Genomic DNA, 23,068 nt, shown 5'->3' with positions numbered 1-23,068 from the left:
TAATCACTACATAGTATAAAACCAAGTAGCGTAGCTCTTATAGCGATTGGAGCGCGAGGCACTAGCGCTAACAGCAAGTAACAGTGTTTATGTATTTTTTCAAAATGGCGTCGTGCCACAAAATAAATAATAAGGTACAAAAGTCGATCATATCCCGTGTTAGTTTTAAAATTATGATCGCACTTAAACTATCGTGAGACATATTTCAAAATATTTATCAGTACGCTTTTTTACACACTATTATTTTTAGTCGCTTTTGGCGACATGTTTCGGATTCTTTGGGAATCCATCCTCAGACACGAGTGTCCGCGGCGCACGACGAACTACCGCCGCGGACACTCGAGGATTATGAGTGAAAATCGTGTTAGTTTAAATCGCTATAAGGTACAAAAGGTTCACTCTCTAACGAAACGCGTCTATTACGACAGATATGACCGCTGGGTGGCGCAAGCGCGATCAGGCGTCCGTTCCGTAGCGGTGCGCGGCAACTACTATGGCTAAACACCAACATTGGTGTGGGCCGCGTGTACTTGTAGCGACGCGGCGAAATCGCGGAGTGAGTCACGCCTGGTCGTGACCTACCTGTGACCATGACCTGCTTGATGTCGGCCTCGTGCAGCTCCTTGATGACCTGCGTGGTCTCCGGCTTGAGGCTGTTCTGCATGACGAGGAAGCCGAGGAACGTCATGTCGCACTCGAGGCCCTCCCGCTTGACGCGCTGCGCGTCCACCCACTTCATCTTGCGGTCCAGCTTGCGGTGCGCGAGGCCGATCACGCGGAACCCGTTGGACGTGTACTCGTGCAGGACCGAGCTGAAGTTCTCGGGGAGAGACTCCGGGCTGCACATGCCGGCCACCTGGACAAACATTTTGCAATGGGGTTGGCAACTATCAAAGGTTTGCAGAGATGGCGCCATCATAGCTTGCCCCTTTTTCTATGAGATTTGGCTTAAAGCGCTAGCATCCAGGGCATAAAAAAAAAATTTTAGGGATTGACAGGGCAAGCTATTCTGGTGCCATCTGCTAAATATTTCGACCGGCCGACCCCATTTCATTCATTCAGGTAAAATTAAAACTTGAAAAAAGTTTCTTGAGTTTCAAACAAGCTTTTAGGGCGTTTTCTAAAACACCTACATACATAAATATTGAAAACCTGATTCTTACAAATACTGGTGTTTTTGGGTTCTTTCAAGTCAGAATCACTAAATATGCAATCCTTATGATAAAAAAAAATGGTTCAAAAATTTGTATGAAAATTGTACATTCCACTACGTAACGCATATACAAGTGAAAAAAAAAATCACACTAAAACGAGAGGAAATTAAATAGACATTTTGTGACATCTTTTTTCAATGGCAGGATGGAGAATGCTGTGAATGTTAAGTAAGTAAGTAAATATTCTTTATTGTGCACCATAAAGTAAAAAAAAAAACACAAAGAGATACAAGCTTAAGACTAGGTAACAACAGGCGGTCTACTCGAAAAAAGCGTCCTCTTCCAGACAACCTTTAACAAGTTAAAATATAATAAAAGCATTTTAAAAACGTACCTTTTCCGGTGCCCCCTTGACGAAGTATACCATCTGCGGTTGTCCCAAAACTCGGGCGATGACACCCATCGACTGCTGCGACGACGAGAAGTGGAACCTCCGCAGCAGACCCACCTGCAAGTCAAGAATAAATAGGGGTTTCGACCTTATTGACGAGTACTAAGGCTGATTTTCCCTTACACGCCTGATGAAGTCAAACTATACATATAAGTAAAACCTACGCAACGGACCCAACTGCAAGTGAAGGAAACTTAAATTTGAATTCAACCTTATTGAAGGGTAGTAAGGTTGATATTTATTCTACTTTTCTACTACTTATTTTTTTAAATAATCGATCATATTTATATCGATCCTCTGTTCTTGTGCTGTAAGAACTTGTACATGTGTAATTAAGTTGGGCAATAAGCTTGTTATATTTTATTCCGTTTCTATAAGTGAAAACCTATAATTGGCTTTCTAATTTATTAGTCGTTATTAGCTGTAAGTTTCCTCTTATTTTAATTAATCTCTTCTTAAATTAACTTTTCCTTTTATAGTAGTATAGTTTTGTAGTTTTAATTATTCAAATTTAAATAAAATAGTTGTAATATTCTTTAATGTCAACTGCATTCTAGGACCCCAAGTCACAGGCATAGGCTAGTTTGGGATCCACTGTATCCATGTGTCTGCAAATTGTTTTCTATTGTCAATAAAAATTATTCTTATTCTTATTCTTAATTCTATTATAGTTTTTGGATATGTATAGCGCTGTTGGTTTTCCATGTAACAAAATAAAATAAAATAAAATTTGATTACATTTCTCTTGAGATTAAACTGTATAGTGCGGGTAGTTCGCAAAATCCGCGCAGCAAGAAGATGTTGATACAATTAGCTCCATGCATGAACTTATTTTTATTTTTGGATTCATGATTTATATCGTTGGAACACCGGAAATGATAAAAACACTTTTGTAAACCTGAACATTATTTTATTAAAAAATATTTAAAATGTTTAAAATTTTTGAGCGGTTGAAACGCTCATAATTTTTGGCGCGAATTCGACAGAGCGTGATGACGTCACACGTTGGGCGGCCCAACTGACGTTTGCTACTAATGACAGTAATCTGTCGAACGCGTGACGTCACGTGGCGTTTCGAGCGTTTCGCTCACTAGCTTTTCGCGGGCAAATTTTTGTACTTTTTATTTATAATTTTAAGTAATTAAATGGTAATTTAAAAACGGAAATGCATTTGTAACATGATATAACGGTAACAAACATCCGAATAAAACATATTTCGTTCAAATATAAACTTCAAATTCCTCGCCAGTCTGCCTGTGACCACGAACGTAACGTCACGTTCGAAACGTCAGGCCATAAATAAACGTAATTTTTTACGCGATTAAGTCCCGTGTTAGTGTTAAAATTATGAGTGAAAGTCGTGTTAGTTTAAGTCAATTATATTGTTCCTGATATTCTACTAAATAAATAATAAAGCTATCCGCAACAGGCTTCGTCAATATCCCTTATGATAATAATTATTACAAAGACATTTTAAAGGACCGCCCCGAATCGCATCGGGCCCAAAAGTTCCCATCACGCTAGCAGCGTTTCCACGTTGTATAGCCAACGAAATCCCCTGTACCAGATACGACCCGGAGCGTGGATCGCAGCACCTCTCTCTAAGCCGACGACCAAGTTCCTTAATAAACGCTTTAGCCTCCATTCCCCAGGGTCCCGCAGTCTCCACTGCAATCGGCACAAACTCGTACATTGGTTCCAGGGCATTATACTTAGTGTGCTTGAGTTTTGCCGCGTATTCAGCGGCTGACCCAGCAGACCTAAGCGTGAGGCTAAGGTGTAAATAAATAAAGGAATAAGGGGTAAATAAATTAGTTGTTTACCTCATATGGCATCTCCATGGTGAGAGGATCGTAATTATCTAGGTCTTGTAGTTCATTCTGTGCGGACTTGGGTTTCACGATTGCAGGTGTTAGGTTGTCATAGCGTGTGTTTTCTGGGCCAGGTTCCTCAAGCACCTGTTGAGATAATGATTATTTATCGCCTTGATGCATCAATGTCATATTTTATTATCTTTAAAAACTTGTCAAAAAACTATTAAAGGCCGCCGGCCCGCTATCCCTTATCCGGGTTTTATAAGGGTATTGCATAAGGCTTAACTCACCATACCCTTTGCCAGACGAAACCCTTCATTTTGCTTTTAAAAACCATTATATTTGTGTACACACATTTGTGTAACCGATAGCCCAAATACCCTTACAAAACCCTTATCATCCGCTCACCAACACCTTGCATATTGCTTATTAGGGTTAGCCTTATAAAGGGTTTCCCTTTTAGCATATAAGCGTGCTAATTTAAGTCGTCTACCTTGTTCAGAAAGCATACATTACTTCGAATCCGAGCGATCGTCGGCGGCGACGGCGCCGTTCTTTGACTAGGCACGTATTTTCTTTCCTTTTCATACACTAGCGTAGATATATACAAATCCTGTCTCTTTCACGCAAAAGGAAACCTTTATAAAAAGCGCTTAAAGATAAGGGTAACCCTTATTAAGGGCTAGCCTTATTTTTGGTTAGCTTTTCGATAAGGGTTAGTCAAAGGTAGGGGTATGAATGGGCTTGCAAATCAAAAGGGAAAGTCTTTCAATGTGTTAGCCGTGTTTAAGGGACGCCCATTGAAAGGGTTTTATCGCGGAACGGATTGTCCGGTCCCTGTTAAAGGCACATAATGTATAAGTTACTCTATTGTTTACCAAAGGGGCTAGTGCTACACTCTGGTGGCAGAACATTGCAGTAATACCCCTTATTATGTAAAAACTAAAAGTACTCACCCACTGCGTGAATTCAAACATCTTGAGATCGAGCGGGTCGCCCTTTAGCTGTCCCTGAAAATAATAACTAAGTTCAATGCCGTTGTTCATATTTTTTTTATTAACCTATGTGTGTGTCCCACTGCCGGGCAAAGACCTCCTCTTCCTTTCCAATCCTCCCTGTGCTGAGCAAGATCCCGCCAATCCCGCTGGAACGCATCCAAATCATCCCGCTATCTCTTTCTCGGTCTGCCTCTGCCACGACTACACTGGGGATGCCAGCTAGTGGCTATTTTGGCCCATCTGTCATCATGCATCCGGCAGAATAATGTTAGTTTATAATATATGTTAGTCAATAATAATTTCAATTAAAATATGTTTTCCTTTATCAGTAGAAATTATCTAATGGAAGAGGCAGAGGGCAGCATCATCGTTTACATTACATACTAGTATGTACTGAAGACAGTATATACCTGGATAGGGATATAGTGAGGGAGTTACAGGGGACAGCGCCCCTATTGTTGCTAACCATTTCCCAACTCGTAGATTACACAGAACAGACTAGTATCTACTGTTGCCAGTATCTATGTATTTGTTGCCAGTATTGTATGAGGTGCTCAGGGAGCGATAGGGAGCAGCGCCCCCTATGCCTCGATATCTGTCCCCCGACTGAACCGAGTTCAGCCTAGTATATTGTGTAAATACTGTACCTGGATACTAGTAAGGGAGTGGCAAGAAGCGAGTACTTGTATGAGAGGACTGCGGGGCGGAAGCGCTGTCACTTCGACCACGGTGCGTCCCAAACGTTCGCTTAACTGGTGACGTCACCAAGTACGCTGCAGTTTATACATGGATGTTGATCAGGAAGGAGTAGGGGGCAGCGCCCCATTTTCATTGCTATGCTCCCCTGACTAGCATAGTTTATAATAGATAGTAAATATTGAAGCTAATATTCCTGTATACTAGTAAGGGAGTGGCAAGAAGCGAGTGCTTATTTGAGAGGGCTGCGGGGCGGAAGCGCTGTCACTTCGACCACGGTGCGGCCGAAACGTTCGCCTGACTGATGAGGCAGTACTGACTACACTACAATATCTGGATGTTGATTAGGGAGCGGAAGGGGGCAGCGCCCCCTTTGCATTGCTTGGATTGCTGTTTGTTAGCGTAGTTTATTATAGACAGGTTTTATTGAAAATAGTATACCCGGATACTAGTGAGGGAGTGGCAAGAAGCGAGTGCTTGTATGAGAGGACTGCGGGGCGGAAGCGCTGTCACTTCGTCCATGGTGCAGCGGAAACGTTCGCCAGACTGATGAGGCAGTACTGAATACTTACAATATATGGATGTTGATTAGGGAGCGGAAGGGGGCAGCGCCCCCTTTGTATTGCTTGGATTGCTATGTTTATGAGCGTAGTTTATTATAGACAGGTTTTATTGAAAATAGTATACCTGGATACTAGTGAGGGAGTGGCAAGAAGCGAGTGCTTGTATGAGAGGACTGCGGGGTGGAAGCGCTGTCACTTCGACCACAGTGCGTCCGAAGCGTTCTCCTGACTGGTGTGGCAGCACTGAGTATAAGTCTAGACCGTCTTCCGTGAGGGTTCCTGTCTGAAATATAACATTTGTTTAGGAATTTATGTTCGACGTCAAGATGGAGGTGGCATAAGCTTCTGTTTGCCGCTGAAACACACACACACACACACACACACATGAATTTTAGCATAGAAATGGTTCGTTGATATATAAATTTTTTATTCATCGGTAAATTATCATTCACCGAAATAACTATCGTTTTATATATTTATCAGACCACTAACTATGCCACAGTAAGCCTGCCAAGATAAAAAAAAATACCACGAGAAGGCTATTCGAGTTTACTTTACTTTATAGGTTTTTTTTTGTGGGCTTTGTTATGACGATTGTAAAAAGCGCAGAGACCAAAGAGAGTAACAAGATTCGATTTCACTACGAAACACCAATGAGCAAAATATTTTTAATAAAAATTCATCCTAAACGCAGCGAAGAATTTAAGAATCCCCGGCAAGGTAGGTTCTCCATACAAACGTAGTTACGTTCTCATTTATTGCTCTGAAACTTTGTACTTACAATAGGATAAGGTATATCTATGTCTGTAATTAGTTTATGTAGCTTCAGATACCATAGTAAAAAACACCAGCGAATTTAAATTTTTCATACAAAACTTGTTTTTGCTCTATTTCGCTTGTTTTATAAACTGGAGCTATATAAACCTAATTACAGACCTGGATATACCTCATGTCATTGTATGTGCAAAGTTTCATTACAATCTAACATGTAGTTTTAAAATGAGAACGAAACTCCGTTTATATGGGAAGGTGAAATTCGGCCGAGCTTGCCGGGGACTCCTAAAGGCAATCTGAGCGAAGCGAGGGACTAGCTGAAAGTGTTTCACTACCTTATCGAAGCACATGACTTGAAGTTTCCCGCAGATGATGATCCTCGGCGGTGATACGCAGAAGATTTTGTTCCTGCGTAATCTTTGTTGACTATACACTATGCCGGCAGTCATCGCGGCGGGTAAAGCCGGGGGCACGACTATGGTTATGATGTCGAGTGTACGGAGCACTATGGTTTCAGCGTGGCTCTGTAAAACATGAAAGACATTATGTACAATATGACAGTAGTCGTAACAAATACCTATTGTACACAGCGACAGAATATATGTGTCGTTCTCAAGTAAAAGGTACCACATTGCCGCTTGCCATAAGGACGCTGATATGTTATTCGTATAAAGACACAAACAAATTTCGTCCTTATCGTAAGGGACAAAGTGGTACCTTTTGGTTGAAAACGTCGTCTTTTGCACTACATATAGAATTATCACACAAACGGCTATCGGTTCTTCAATCTTTTATCACCATTTTTGTCAACCGGATTTTGAAAGACTTATTTATTTATGATTTTTTTAAACATTGTATTAAAAAAAAAAAACACTTTTTTTGTATCTCGAATGCTGTGAAAGATCTTACATATACGAAATTTACATATTTGGGTTCGTCTTTGAAGTCTCTAAAAATTTGTCTAAGGTTTTAATTTTAAACTAATTAACACAAAAGCTATGGCTGGAAAACCAGTTTTTTGGACTAAAATTGTTCAACTTGTAGAACTGGATGTCGAACTTCTTCAAGAGGATGGTCTTGATCAGCTCGCCTTTGGCCGTGATCCCGGGCACGCACAGCCGTCTCGCTCACGCTCAGTGAGAGTAAGCGAAGAACCTGACGTATACAGATACTTACGCCTCTCTGTAAATACAGCCAGATGGAATACCCCATGCCTATAGCGGCGATGCAGAACATGAAAATGACGAATTTCACTGCATCTTTGTAGAACTGGAAGTCGAACTTCTTCGGGAAGAGAATGCTCTTGATCAGCTCGCCTTTGGCCGTGTAGAAACCTGTCCGGACTACTTTGGCTAGCACCTGAGGAAAAACAAGTTACTGTAAAAATAAAATAGTATTTTATACAATCGTGAGCTTGCTGAGTGGCCTAATCAAAGTACGATATTGAAAATCTTGATTATATCACTAGTGCGTACAATACTTTTTTTACAAGCGATCTAAAATATATTTTTTTCTAATATAACACCTAATTAATTAAAGAAAATTAGGTAAGTATCTCAGTTGTACAAAAGACGCGTGCATAATATATGAACAGGTATGAGTAGGACTCATGAAATAGTCACGCGTTGGTGCCTTTTCCACTAAACCGCGGCGCCACGTGATTGGTCAAATTCATTATAGTTGACTAATCCGTTTCGAAATGAATATTATAGTTGAGTTGAGCCCATACATGAAAAGTGCCCAATTACAGTTTGGTATACGAAACATTACAGTTGACGAGACATATCTCTTTAAATTAAACCATCAAAGAATGGTAGACACTTTTCACGTGTATTTTGATTCGCTTCTTTTGAGGGCCACCCCACACTAGTGCTATGGAGAATGTCGTCGCTGCGCAGTTGCGCCAACGTTGCGTCGAGCCGCAGCCATAGTGTTGACTAGACACTGACGCTCGGGAGGAGATGTGTGTCATCATTCAACTCAACTACCCTGCCAACACCTTTACTAATAGCTTTTGTAGTCATCATTCGCTTGCCCTTTTCCCGTCCCTTAGTTTATATATCTTTTTCTTCTTCTTCCTCGCGTTGTCCCGGCATTTTTGCCACGGCTCATGGGAGCCTGGGGTCCACTTGGCAACTAATCCCAAGAATTGGCGTAGGCACTAGTTTTTACGAAAGCGACTGCCATCTGACCTTCCAACCCAGAGGGGAAACTAGGCCTTGTTGGGATTAGTCCGGTTTCCTCACGATGTTTTCCTTCACCGAAAAGCGACTGGTAAATATCAAATGATAACTGGTAAATATTAAATGATATTTCGTAAGTTCCGAAAAACTCATTGATACGAGCCGGGGTTTGGTTTATATATAATTCCGTAAATTCATGTTGCAATGATGAGATTGCACGAATAATCATATTAAAAAATATATTTTGTGAGTATGCTTCTAATATCGACTTTAACTTAACATAAACAAGGTTCAAACTCGAACTAACCTGATTGTTACCATAGAACCGTGTCTGTATAACGTGGGTGCCAGCAAATAAGGTATGCCTTTTGTGACCTTCGGTAGAATATATTTCTGGGGATGGGCAGGGCGGGCCTTTCATTACTGGTACACTTTCGCCTGAAACAAAATTATAATTATTATTACTAGCAAAGTATAATCTCAAAAAAAAATTCCCAAATCATATGTTGAAAATTAATCATATGTTCGTCACGCTCATTCATTCACTCACCAGTGAGCATGCTCCCGTTAACTATGCAATTTCCCATCAACAACATAGCGTCACACGGCATAACGCAGCCGTCGGGTGGTAGTATCAGTACGTCACCGGGCACTAGTCGGCTCGCGTTCACCATGCTCATTCACTCATTCAGTTCACTCACCTGTGAGCATGCTCTCGTTGACTATGCAGTTGCCAGTTAGAAGCATAGCGTCACACAGCATAACGCAGCCGTCGGGTGGTAGTATGAGAACGTCGCCGGGCACTAATCGGCTCGCGTTCACCATGCTCATTCACTCACCTGTGAGCATGCTCTCGTTGACTATGCAGTTGCCAGTTAGAAGCATAGCGTCACACGGCATAACGCAGCCGTCGGGTGGTAGTATGAGAACGTCGCCGGGCACTAATCGGCTCGCGTTGACCATGCTCATTCACTCACTCATTCAGTTCACTCACCTGTGAGCATGCTCTCGTTGACTATGCAGTTGCCAGTTAGAAGCATAGCGTCACACGGCATAACGCAGCCGCCGGGTGGTAGTATGAGTACGTCGCCGGGCACTAATCAGCTCGCGTTCACCATGCTGATTCATTCAATCATTCAGTTCACTCACCTGTGAGCATGCTCTCGTTGACTATGCAGTTGCCAGTTAGAAGCATAGCGTCACACGGCATAACGCAGCCGTCAGGTGGTAGTATTAGTACGTCGCCGGGCACTAATCGGCTCGCGTTGACCATGCTTATTCACTCACCTGTGAGCATGCTCTCGTTGACTATGCAGTTGCCAGTTAGAAGCATAGCGTCACACGGCATAACACAGCCGTCGGGTGGTAGTATGAGTACGTCGCCGGGCACTAGTCGGCTCGCGTTCCCCATGCTCATTCACTCACCTGTGAGCATGCTCTCGTTGACTATGCAGTTGCCAGTTAGAAGCATAGCGTCACACGGCATAACGCAGCCGTCGGGTGGTAGTATGAGTACGTCGCCGGGCACTAGTCGGCTCGCGTTCACCATGCTCATTCACTCACCTGTGAGCATGCTCTCGTTGACTATGCAGTTGCCAGTTAGAAGCATAGCGTCACACGGCATAACGCAGTCGTCGGGTGGTAGTATGAGTACGTCGCCGGGCACTAATCGGCTCGCGTTCACCATGCTCGTTCACTCACCTGTAAGCATGCTCTCGTTGACTATGCAGTTGCCAGTTAGAAGCATAGCGTCACACGGCATAACGCAGCCGTCGGGTGGTAGTATGAGTACGTCGCCGGGCACTAATCGGCTCGCGTTCACCATGCTCATTCACTCACCTGTGAGCATGCTCTCGTTGACTATGCAGTTGCCAGTTAGAAGCATAGCGTCACACGGCATAACGCAGCCGTCGGGTGGTAGTATGAGTACGTCGCCGGGCACTAATCGGCTCGCGTTCACCATGCTCATTCACTCACCTGTGAGCATGCTCTCGTTGACTATGCAGTTGCCAGTTAGAAGCATAGCGTCACACGGCATAACGCAGCCGTCGGGTGGTAGTATGAGTACGTCGCCGGGCACTAGTCGGCTCGCGTTCACCATGCTCATTCACTCACCTGTGAGCATGCTCTCGTCGACTATGCAGTTGCCAGTTAGAAGCATAGCGTCACACGGCATAACGCAGCCGTCGGGTGGTAGTATGAGTACGTCGCCGGGCACTAGCCGGCTCGCGTTCACCATGCTCATTCACTCACCTGTGAGCATGCTCTCGTTGACTATGCAGTTGCCAGTTAGAAGCATAGCGTCACACGGCATAACGCAGCCGTCGGGTGGTAGTATGAGTACGTCGCCGGGCACTAGTCGGCTCGCGTTCACCATGCTCATTCACTCACCTGTGAGCATGCTCTCGTTGACTATGCAGTTGCCAGTTAGAAGCATAGCGTCACACGGCATAACGCAGCCGTCGGGTGGTAGTATGAGTACGTCGCCGGGCACTAGTCGGCTCGCGTTCACCATGCTCATTCACTCACCTGTGAGCATGCTCTCGTTGACTATGCAGTTGCCAGTTAGAAGCATAGCGTCACACGGCATAACGCAGCCGTCGGGTGGTAGTATGAGTACGTCGCCGGGCACTAGCCGGCTCGCGTTCACCATGCTCATTCACTCACCTGTGAGCATGCTCTCGTTGACTATGCAGTTGCCAGTTAGAAGCATAGCGTCACACGGCATAACGCAGCCGTCGGGTGGTAGTATGAGTACGTCGCCGGGCACTAGTCGGCTCGCGTTCACCATGCTCATTCACTCACCTGTGAGCATGCTCTCGTTGACTATGCAGTTGCCAGTTAGAAGCATAGCGTCACACGGCATAACGCAGCCGTCGGGTGGTAGTATGAGTACGTCGCCGGGCACTAGTCGGCTCGCGTTCACCATGCTCATTCACTCACCTGTGAGCATGCTCTCGTTGACTATGCAGTTGCCAGTTAGAAGCATAGCGTCACACGGCATAACGCAGCCGTCGGGTGGTAGTATGAGTACGTCGCCGGGCACTAGTCGGCTCGCGTTCACCATGCTCATTCACTCACCTGTGAGCATGCTCTCGTTGACTATGCAGTTGCCAGTTAGAAGCATAGCGTCACACGGCATAACGCAGCCGTCGGGTGGTAGTATGAGTACGTCGCCGGGCACTAGTCGGCTCGCGTTCACCATGCTCATTCACTCACCTGTGAGCATGCTCTCGTTGACTATGCAGTTGCCAGTTAGAAGCATAGCGTCACACGGCATAACGCAGCCGTCGGGTGGTAGTATGAGTACGTCGCCGGGCACTAGTCGGCTCGCGTTCACCATGCTCATTCACTCACCTGTGAGCATGCTCTCGTTGACTATGCAGTTGCCAGTTAGAAGCATAGCGTCACACGGCATAACGCAGCCGTCGGGTGGTAGTATGAGTACGTCGCCGGGCACTAGTCGGCTCGCGTTCACCATGCTCATTCACTCACCTGTGAGCATGCTCTCGTTGACTATGCAGTTGCCAGTTAGAAGCATAGCGTCACACGGCATAACGCAGCCGTCGGGTGGTAGTATGAGTACGTCGCCGGGCACTAGTCGGCTCGCGTTCACCATGCTCATTCACTCACCTGTGAGCATGCTCTCGTTGACTATGCAGTTGCCAGTTAGAAGCATAGCGTCACACGGCATAACGCAGCCGTCGGGTGGTAGTATGAGTACGTCGCCGGGCACTAGTCGGCTCGCGTTCACCATGCTCATTCACTCACCTGTGAGCATGCTCTCGTCGACTATGCAGTTGCCAGTTAGAAGCATAGCGTCACACGGCATAACGCAGCCGTCGGGTGGTAGTATGAGTACGTCGCCGGGCACTAGCCGGCTCGCGTTCACCATGCTCATTCACTCACCTGTGAGCATGCTCTCGTTGACTATGCAGTTGCCAGTTAGAAGCATAGCGTTACACGGCATAACGCAGCCGTCGGGTGGTAGTATGAGTACGTCGCCGGGCACTAGTCGGCTCGCGTTCACCATGCTCATTCACTCACCTGTGAGCATGCTCTCGTTGACTATGCAGTTGCCAGTTAGAAGCATAGCGTCACACGGCATAACGCAGCCGTCGGGTGGTAGTATGAGTACGTCGCCGGGCACTAGCCGGCTCGCGTTCACCATGCTCATTCACTCACCTGTGAGCATGCTCTCGTTGACTATGCAGTTGCCAGTTAGAAGCATAGCGTCACACGGCATAACGCAGCCGTCGGGTGGTAGTATGAGTACGTCGCCGGGCACTAGTCGGCTCGCGTTCACCATGCTCATTCACTCACCTGTGAGCATGCTCTCGTTGACTATGCAGTTGCCAGTTAGAAGCATAGCGTCACACGGCATAACGCAGCCGTCGGGTGGTAGTATGAGTACGTCGCCGGGCACTAGTCGGCTCGCGTTCACCATGCTCATTCACTCACCTGTGAGCATGCTCTCGTTGACTATGCAGTTGCCAGTTAGAAGCATAGCGTCACACGGCATAACGCAGCCGTCGGGTGGTAGTATGAGTACGTCGCCGGGCACTAGTCGGCTCGCGTTCACCATGCTCATTCACTCACCTGTGAGCATGCTCTCGTTGACTATGCAGTTGCCAGTTAGAAGCATAGCGTCACACGGCATAACGCAGCCGTCGGGTGGTAGTATGAGTACGTCGCCGGGCACTAGTCGGCTCGCGTTCACCATGCTCATTCACTCACCTGTGAGCATGCTCTCGTTGACTATGCAGTTGCCAGTTAGAAGCATAGCGTCACACGGCATAACGCAGCCGTCGGGTGGTAGTATGAGTACGTCGCCGGGCACTAGTCGGCTCGCGTTCACCATGCTCATTCACTCACCTGTGAGCATGCTCTCGTTGACTATGCAGTTGCCAGTTAGAAGCATAGCGTCACACGGCATAACGCAGCCGTCGGGTGGTAGTATGAGTACGTCGCCGGGCACTAGTCGGCTCGCGTTCACCATGCTCATTCACTCACCTGTGAGCATGCTCTCGTTGACTATGCAGTTGCCAGTTAGAAGCATAGCGTCACACGGCATAACGCAGCCGTCGGGTGGTAGTATGAGTACGTCGCCGGGCACTAGTCGGCTCGCGTTCACCATGCTCATTCACTCACCTGTGAGCATGCTCTCGTTGACTATGCAGTTGCCAGTTAGAAGCATAGCGTCACACGGCATAACGCAGCCGTCGGGTGGTAGTATGAGTACGTCGCCGGGCACTAGTCGGCTCGCGTTCACCATGCTCATTCACTCACCTGTGAGCATGCTCTCGTTGACTATGCAGTTGCCAGTTAGAAGCATAGCGTCACACGGCATAACGCAGCCGTCGGGTGGTAGTATGAGTACGTCGCCGGGCACTAGTCAGCTCGCGTTCACCATGCTCATTCACTCACCTGTGAGCATGCTCTCGTTGACTATGCAGTTGCCAGTTAGAAGCATAGCGTCACACGGCATAACGCAGCCGTCGGGTGGTAGTATGAGTACGTCGCCGAGCACTAGTCGGCTCGCGTTCACCATGCTCATTCACTCACCTGTGAGCATGCTCTCGTTGACTATGCAGTTGCCAGTTAGAAGCATAGCGTCACACGGCATAACGCAGCCGTCGGGTGGTAGTATGAGTACGTCGCCGGGCACTAGTCGGCTCGCGTTCACCATGCTCATTCACTCACCTGTGAGCATGCTCTCGTTGACTATGCAGTTGCCAGTTAGAAGCATAGCGTCACACGGCATAACGCAGCCGTCGGGTGGTAGTATGAGTACGTCGCCGGGCACTAGTCGGCTCGAGTTCACCATGCTCATTCACTCACCTGTGAGCATGCTCTCGTTGACTATGCAGTTGCCAGTTAGAAGCATAGCGTCACACGGCATAACGCAGCCGTCGGGTGGTAGTATGAGTACGTCGCCGGGCACTAGTCGGCTCGAGTTCACCATGCTCATTCACTCACCTGTGAGCATGCTCTCGTTGACTATGCAGTTGCCAGTTAGAAGCATAGCGTCACACGGCATAACGCAGCCGTCGGGTGGTAGTATGAGTACGTCGCCGGGCACTAGTCGGCTCGAGTTCACCATGCTCATTCACTCACCTGTGAGCATGCTCTCGTTGACTATGCAGTTGCCAGTTAGAAGCATAGCGTCACACGGCATAACGCAGCCGTCGGGTGGTAGTATGAGTACGTCGCCGGGCACTAGTCGGCTCGCGTTCACCATGCTCATTCACTCACCTGTGAGCATGCTCTCGTTGACTATGCAGTTGCCAGTTAGAAGCATAGCGTCACACGGCATAACGCAGCCGTCGGGTGGTAGTATGAGTACGTCGCCGGGCACTAGTCGGCTCGAGTTCACCATGCTCATTCACTCACCTGTGAGCATGCTCTCGTTGACTATGCAGTTGCCAGTTAGAAGCATAGCGTCACACGGCATAACGCAGCCGTCGGGTGGTAGTATGAGTACGTCGCCGGGCACTAGTCGGCTCGAGTTCACCATGCTCATTCACTCACCTGTGAGCATGCTCTCGTTGACTATGCAGTTGCCAGTTAGAAGCATAGCGTCACACGGCATAACGCAGCCGTCGGGTGGTAGTATGAGTACGTCGCCGGGCACTAGTCGGCTCGAGTTCACCATGCTCATTCACTCACCTGTGAGCATGCTCTCGTTGACTATGCAGTTGCCAGTTAGAAGCATAGCGTCACACGGCATAACGCAGCCGTCGGGTGGTAGTATGAGTACGTCGCCGGGCACTAGTCGGCTCGAGTTCACCATGCTCATTCACTCACCTGTGAGCATGCTCTCGTTGACTATGCAGTTGCCAGTTAGAAGCATAGCGTCACACGGCATAACGCAGCCGTCGGGTGGTAGTATGAGTACGTCGCCGGGCACTAATCGGCTCGCGTTCACCATGCTCATTCACTCACCTGTGAGCATGCTCTCGTTGACTATGCAGTTGCCAGTTAGAAGCATAGCGTCACACGGCATAACGCAGCCGTCGGGTGGTAGTATGAGTACGTCGCCGGGCACTAATCGGCTCGCGTTCACCATGCTCATTCACTCACCTGTGAGCATGCTCTCGTTGACTATGCAGTTGCCAGTTAGAAGCATAGCGTCACACGGCATAACGCAGCCGTCGGGTGGTAGTATGAGTACGTCGCCGGGCACTAGCCGGCTCGCGTTCACCATGCTCATTCACTCACCTGTGAGCATGCTCTCGTTGACTATGCAGTTGCCAGTTAGAAGCATAGCGTCACACGGCATAACGCAGCCGTCGGGTGGTAGTATGAGTACGTCGCCGGGCACTAATCGGCTCGCGTTCACCATGCTCATTCACTCACCTGTGAGCATGCTCTCGTTGACTATGCAGTTGCCAGTTAGAAGCATAGCGTCACACGGCATAACGCAGCCGTCGGGTGGTAGTATGAGTACGTCGCCGGGCACTAGTCGGCTCGAGTTCACCATGCTCATTCACTCACCTGTGAGCATGCTCTCGTTGACTATGCAGTTGCCAGTTAGAAGCATAGCGTCACACGGCATAACGCAGCCGTCGGGTGGTAGTATGAGTACGTCGCCGGGCACTAGTCGGCTCGAGTTCACCATGCTCATTCACTCACCTGTGAGCATGCTCTCGTTGACTATGCAGTTGCCAGTTAGAAGCATAGCGTCACACGGCATAACGCAGCCGTCGGGTGGTAGTATGAGTACGTCGCCGGGCACTAATCGGCTCGCGTTCACCATGCTCATTCACTCACCTGTGAGCATGCTCTCGTTGACTATGCAGTTGCCAGTTAGAAGCATAGCGTCACACGGCATAACGCAGCCGTCGGGTGGTAGTATGAGTACGTCGCCGGGCACTAATCGGCTCGCGTTCACCATGCTCATTCACTCACCTGTGAGCATGCTCTCGTTGACTATGCAGTTGCCAGTTAGAAGCATAGCGTCACACGGCATAACGCAGCCGTCGGGTGGTAGTATGAGTACGTCGCCGGGCACTAGTCGGCTCGAGTTCACCATGCTCATTCACTCACCTGTGAGCATGCTCTCGTTGACTATGCAGTTGCCAGTTAGAAGCATAGCGTCACACGGCATAACGCAGCCGTCGGGTGGTAGTATGAGTACGTCGCCGGGCACTAATCGGCTCGCGTTCACCATGCTCATTCACTCACCTGTGAGCATGCTCTCGTTGACTATGCAGTTGCCAGTTAGAAGCATAGCGTCACACGGCATAACGCAGCCGTCGGGTGGTAGTATGAGTACGTCGCCGGGCACTAATCGGCTCGCGTTCACCATGCTCATTCACTCACCTGTGAGCATGCTCTCGTTGACTATGCAGTTGCCAGTTAGAAGCATAGCGTCACACGGCATAACGCAGCCGTCGGGTGGTAGTATGAGTACGTCGCCGGGCACTAATCGGCTCGCGTTCACCATGCTCATTCACTCACCTGTGAGCATGCTCTCGTTGACTATGCAGTTGCCAGTTAGAAGCATAGCGTCACACGGCATAACGCAGCCGTCGGGTGGTAGTATGAGTACGTCGCCGGGCACTAATCGGCTCGCGTTCACCATGCTCATTCACTCACCTGTGAGCATGCTCTCGTTGACTATGCAGTTGCCAGTTAGAAGCATAGCGTCACACGGCATAACGCAGCCGTCGGGTGGTAGTATGAGTACGTCGCCGGGCACTAGCCGGCTCGCGTTGACGACGCACTCCTCGCGGCCGGCGCGGGACGGCCGGAGCACGGACACGGTGCACGAGCTGGTGGAGCCGGCCATCTTGTGGAGGTTTATGCTCATCTGGGGACAATTGACAATCGATATTAATATATAAAAAAGTTCAAGGTCCGGCTCTTCCTTCCTCGGTCCTTCACATTGAGGGGTTGCGCAATTGGAGGTTTACCTGAACCAGACTTTATAGCCGTAGTTTTTTTAAAGAAAAAAAGATGTAAGAATATTATAAGTTGTTATTTATTTATTTAAGATATATTAGCTAAATATTAATATTGACTACATGTAATAGAAATAAGTAATACTTTAAATATTTTAATTTTTTTTGATACCTAATTAATTAAAAATGTATAATTATAATTAAATGTAATATAAATCAGTAAGTTTTGACCAAAAATAATAATGTACCTAACATAATTATTCCTGTGAAATGTGTAAGTAATGTTCTATGTATAAGATAATAATAATGTGTTGACATATAAAATACTTCTATTTTACCAATAAATAAAAAATGTTCTACTATCTTCGCTTTCGGCCATAGGGAAATAGTACTGGAGAAATTACATACAGTTTCGCGATGGTGTTCTTCTAGATTGTCCACAATTTCAATAGAAAGGATTAATTGACAGATATATACTTTAAATTGGCAGTTGGATATAATTTCAGTATAATTTTTTGTTTACTCTTTACATGTTCAAAACTTTGTCCAGATTTCATTCCGCATATGTTATGTTAATATGATTCTAAAAAATGGCCCAATTTCAGAAACCAATACAAGTGTACCGACAATATTAAAAGAGATTTAAAAATTTGTCATCATGCAAATTCATCGCAGCCGTAATGTGTATTGTAATTTTTGGTTTTAACCTCCTGAGACCCAGAAGCATTTGTTTTGTTTTTAAGTAATTTGGAACCCTCACTTGGTAAAAGTTCAAAATAGATTGGGAATACGACAAAAACGCAGGGTCTCAGTTTAAGATATATTTTTTATAATCCGTATGCCAGTTTTGAGGTATGAGTGGCCCATAACTTGTTGCCTGAAATAAAGATTATCATTCATTCACAATGGAGAACACTTGGAACAGGTAAAACAGGTTGTAAATACCTGTTTAGTCTGATATAGTGCCAGCATGCACGATCCCGCAGAAAGTATCAGCACGCACGTCGCGTACTGATAATACTCGTGTACCGACCATAGCACGATGGAGAACACTTGGATCAGGTAAAATGAGTTGTAAATACCTGCTTAGTCTGATACAGGGCCAGCATGCATGATCCAGCTGACAGTATCAGCACGCACGTCGCGTACTGATAATACTCGTCTAACGACCATAGCACGATGGTGAATACTTGGATCAGGTAAAATGGGTTGTAAATACCTGCTTAGTCTGATACAGGGCCAGCATGCACGATCCCGCAGAAAGTATCAGCACGCACGTCGCGTACTGATAATACTCATCTAACGACCATAGCACGATGGAGAACACTTGGAACAGGTAAAACGGGTTGAACACTTCGTTCACGAACAGTGTCCAGTAGCTCTTCACTTCCACTTCTACTGAGTTTGTGCCGTACAGTTTGATTCTGAGAAAAAAGTTACAGTCTTTAGAACTTCTTTGTTTGCAAGTAACTGTGTCAATAAGGACGTCTTAACGATTTTAAAAAGATAATGTTGTCTGTGGTCATGCCACGACGTTATCCATGAAAAGGGACTTTATTGTCGATGGCACTCCCGCCATTATTAACAAAGCTCCGATATAAATACAACGCCGCGCGATGCAGTGCGGCGTAAGCGCCATCAACAATAAGGTCCCTTTTCATAGATGATGCCACATTTTTGCAATAATTGCAATCCTAAACTAGGACATTAAAAGAGTTAACATACTGCAGTTTCATTCAAACTAAGTACTGCAGTTATTAAGAGTTTTTGTACTACGAAATCGTTGATCTTAAATACTAAGACCTAAGATAACTACCTCGTTTCACGCAAAATACGCACATTGGATGTCGATTTGCGGAAAATGCCCAGCAAAACTAACTAACTACTTAACAAATTTAAAAGTGCTTGTTGCTAGGCCTATTTGAATAAAGAATATTTTGACTTTGACTTTGATATTTAATTTTGAGATTGAGTTGACGTATACTCCAATGAGTATTAACTAGATGGGTTATTCCCACTAGTTTTACCACCAAGATGTAACATCTTGATGAGAAAAAAAAGTTCCTTTAGTGGTAACTAGCAGGATTTTTTTCTCAGAATTCCCAGTGGTAAAAGGTGTTAAAGAAATCTTAGTTGTTCCCACTGGTAACAATGTGGTGGTAACTAGTGGTAATAACCCAATGGAGTAACATCAAATGTAAAGTTTGAGTAATACTTACAACTCATTTTGCTGTCGCTTATTTATCCCCGACATGTTATCCATTAGAATGTTGATGGTCAATTTCTCATTCAGCGACTGCACATTCACAAATACGCCTTGGTCGTTCAACCACACAAACCGCGTGTGTTGGTAGATGAAATACCGAAGTTTGTTGTTATGGTTCGCTATGTTCAGGTCCATTTCTAGCACTTTCTCCATGTTGAATGAGCCTTCGGCGTCCATCACTGCAAGAAGAGATGGTGTTTATGGCGTGTGCTCACTCATAAGAACATGTACAATACAAATACAAATCCTCTTTATTGGACAACCTCAGAATAAATGTACAAGGAAACACAAGATATGAAGACAGAGGTGAACAACTGGCGGCCTAGAATGAACAGGTTAAAGAGAAAAAATAATTAAAGGCTCTGTTTTTATAATCCAAAGTAATTACAGTCCCATTTCGCAATCTATTATACAATGATCCTGCTTTTGTACCAATTTTGTTCTAAAAAGAGATCGGGTGGACAAATGAGGCTGGTCAAATTATTGTTTGGGATCTGCCAAGTACAGAAAACGATATTTTGCTATGCCATAACAATACTAATCTCAAAATAAGCAATTGCTGGTCACTATATCGTCCAAACTGTGTAATCATGTTAAAAAAGCAATTCTATTATAAAAAATTAAATATTATGTATTTTCAGGCAACTAAGATAAATGTCCTTACAAACTAACATACATATAGTACACATAACATATGTATAGTATAGTTTAATTTACAATAATTAATGTAATTTCTATTTGTTATAATAAAATAAAATACATACATTATTATTATTATTTATTATTACATATAAATCATTAAAAAGTTTTAAAACAAGCTTAAAACCATGTAAAGCCTTACCACAAATCTCTTCAGCCGTTTTCAAACTGCATTTTAAATACTTGAATCTGTTTAATTGAGGATAATACCCCAAGGCAAAATACGGCAATCCACATAGTGCTACGCACACAGCATGGAATATGATAGCTCGTAATTTGGAGTACTTGTAGCCGTAGACCTTGAAGATCTCTTCGTCAACGACATTCTCCAGTATTTGCCATTGGGCTTCTCCGATAACTTCGTAATCATCTGGAACAGGACAGAGATTGGTTGCAAATGATACCGGGACAAGTGTTTTACAACATAAGGCTCACAGTTCAATCTACAGAATACAGATATGCAAGTTGCAAAAAGTTCATCTTGTCCTTATTACCTGTTATGATTATCAATTCAATTCAATTTATTTTAATTCAGACACAAATATCCATAAGATTGAAAATTGATTGTGATTATGCCTAAGGGACCATAATATGTGAAGTTCTACGGGAAAAGGTACCTTATGGCGGCTGGCACTTACGCTGTTATTCACGACGCTCCTATACTAATACGCTGCTACGCGTCGTAAGCGCCAACCGCCGTAAGGTACCTTTACCCATGGGATGTCACATGTGATTACTCTTAACATTTATTATTCTACAGTACAAATGGTGCAACATTACCGCACTAGTGCGATAATTTACACATTATTAAACTATGTCGAAAATTTAAAGGGCCATAACGTACTGTAAAACGTTGTACGATACATGTGCGAATAGGTAATTCGCAACACATGCCGATTTAAAACACTCCCTTCGGTCGTGTTTTAATTTATCCCCACTCGTTGCGAATTTTTCAATTTTAATTTCTATATTAAAGTTTTTAATTTTAATTTTTTTATAACCAATGAATATTTTTTATACCTATCAATTAATTTTCAAGTTATTTTATTCCAATGCACAATTACCAAATGCTCAGTCAATTTAATTTTAATGGATCTTTATAATTTATACCTGACCTGACGACTGGTCTGGCCTAGTGGGTAGTGACCCTGCCTGTGAAGCCGATGGTCCTGGGTACGAATCCCGGTAAAGGCATTTATTTGTGTGATGAGCACAGATATTTGTTCCCGAGTCATGGGTGTTTTCTATGTATTTAAGTACCCATAACACAAGCCTCCTTCGGGTTACAGTGGGTACCTATAATATTTATTTATATTCAATTCAATTAATTTATATTTATACCTAATTTTATTTATTTTTAATTTTTATTGCAAATGTACAAACCTATGGATAAATGTTGTGTGGAATAAATGATTTTATTTATTATTTTATTAGCCAGTAAAATAAAATAAAAAAAATTAATAATATTAGACAAAAAGATGCTTCAATTAACATAATGGTAAGTATATTAAAAATAAAACAGATTCCTCTCAATATTTTGTAGGTATATAAATACAATTGACAAATTCACTGGCAAATAAATAATAAATCGAAAGTTAGTGTACTATGGTTTTCCACTGTTTTAACACAAACTCAAATTATAACTACTATCATAAAGGAAAATAATTGCATAAAATATGTACAATAAATCTTAAATGAGACCTTATTGAGAAATGTTTCATCTTAACCTTCAATTAACTATATCATGAGACATCTTGTTATGGAATGTTAGAATGAACAGTCAGTTATCTCAACAAGTACTTGAAGCAATAGGAATGACCCATATAATTGAACAAAATACTGACAAGGTTAAAACAAATTCTTGGAATTAAACAACTCTTAAGAATCTTTGAGATGGTTATTATCAAGGAAAAGTGTGCAGACAATGAGTCAAAAATATAATATTACAATTTTCAGTCGCATGAAGTGCATCTAATTTGATCTGAACCCCTGTAAATGCATCAGTTACAGGATTGCTTCATTATCTCTAAAACAGCGACGCGGTTATTACGGAGTACATTTACTTAGCAAATATTTTGTCACGTAGACACTAGTCTCAAAATGCACAAAAACTCTTACATTTAGTGACTCATACAGTAAATGTTGGATATGCATGGTGAAATATACTTACCATTGGCAACGGCGGCACTGTTCGTGTTCGGCATTCCCGCAAAAACTAATTATTTGCACTGTATAAATAAATTAAGGCATAGTACTAGGATGGTCTTTAATTGTTGCTTGTTACCCGGTGCTACCTCATTTCAAAATATTAAATAGATATGGAATTTCAGGATACGAAATCCCACTACTCACATCACACCTTGAATGAATGAATTCATAGGCAAGGATAAACGTCAAACTTTTTTTTAATTTCTGAAATTACGTCAAAGCTGTTTGAGTGCTGTAGTAAAACGTTGCTTATCCATGATTACATAAATGGTTATTCTAACTAAATAAAATAAAATCAATGTTATGACAGGTTTTTAATTTAAATTTAACTAAATTAAAAACAATTTTCAATTAAA

At 44.3% G+C, this 23,068-nt stretch overlaps 1 protein-coding gene across 1 annotated transcript in view; it reads right to left on the bottom strand.

The window, feature by feature from the left end:
• Nucleotides 1-22,974, bottom strand: part of LOC134742890 (polyamine-transporting ATPase 13A3-like) — a 37,911-nt gene extending 14,937 nt beyond the window's left edge. The window contains exons 1-13 of the mRNA XM_063676079.1: nucleotides 22,675-22,974; nucleotides 20,647-20,874; nucleotides 19,759-19,984; nucleotides 18,759-18,963; nucleotides 17,235-17,448; nucleotides 8,941-9,071; nucleotides 7,627-7,809; nucleotides 6,786-6,974; nucleotides 5,801-5,959; nucleotides 4,376-4,429; nucleotides 3,429-3,563; nucleotides 1,549-1,662; nucleotides 583-856 (exon numbers count right to left, since the gene is read on the bottom strand). Coding sequence (XP_063532149.1) covers nucleotides 583-856; nucleotides 1,549-1,662; nucleotides 3,429-3,563; nucleotides 4,376-4,429; nucleotides 5,801-5,959; nucleotides 6,786-6,974; nucleotides 7,627-7,809; nucleotides 8,941-9,071; nucleotides 17,235-17,448; nucleotides 18,759-18,963; nucleotides 19,759-19,984; nucleotides 20,647-20,874; nucleotides 22,675-22,708 — 2,146 coding nt within the window. The 5' untranslated portion in view covers nucleotides 22,709-22,974. The remainder of the gene's footprint in view (nucleotides 1-582; nucleotides 857-1,548; nucleotides 1,663-3,428; nucleotides 3,564-4,375; nucleotides 4,430-5,800; nucleotides 5,960-6,785; nucleotides 6,975-7,626; nucleotides 7,810-8,940; nucleotides 9,072-17,234; nucleotides 17,449-18,758; nucleotides 18,964-19,758; nucleotides 19,985-20,646; nucleotides 20,875-22,674) is intronic.
• Between the last annotated feature and the right edge of the window lie 94 nt (nucleotides 22,975-23,068).

Source organism: Cydia strobilella, chromosome 7 (genome assembly GCF_947568885.1).
Source record: "Cydia strobilella chromosome 7, ilCydStro3.1, whole genome shotgun sequence".
NCBI lineage: Eukaryota > Metazoa > Arthropoda > Insecta > Lepidoptera > Tortricidae > Cydia > Cydia strobilella.
Note: the sequence above shows the minus strand (reverse complement) of the source record. Positions and strands in the feature narration are given on the sequence as shown.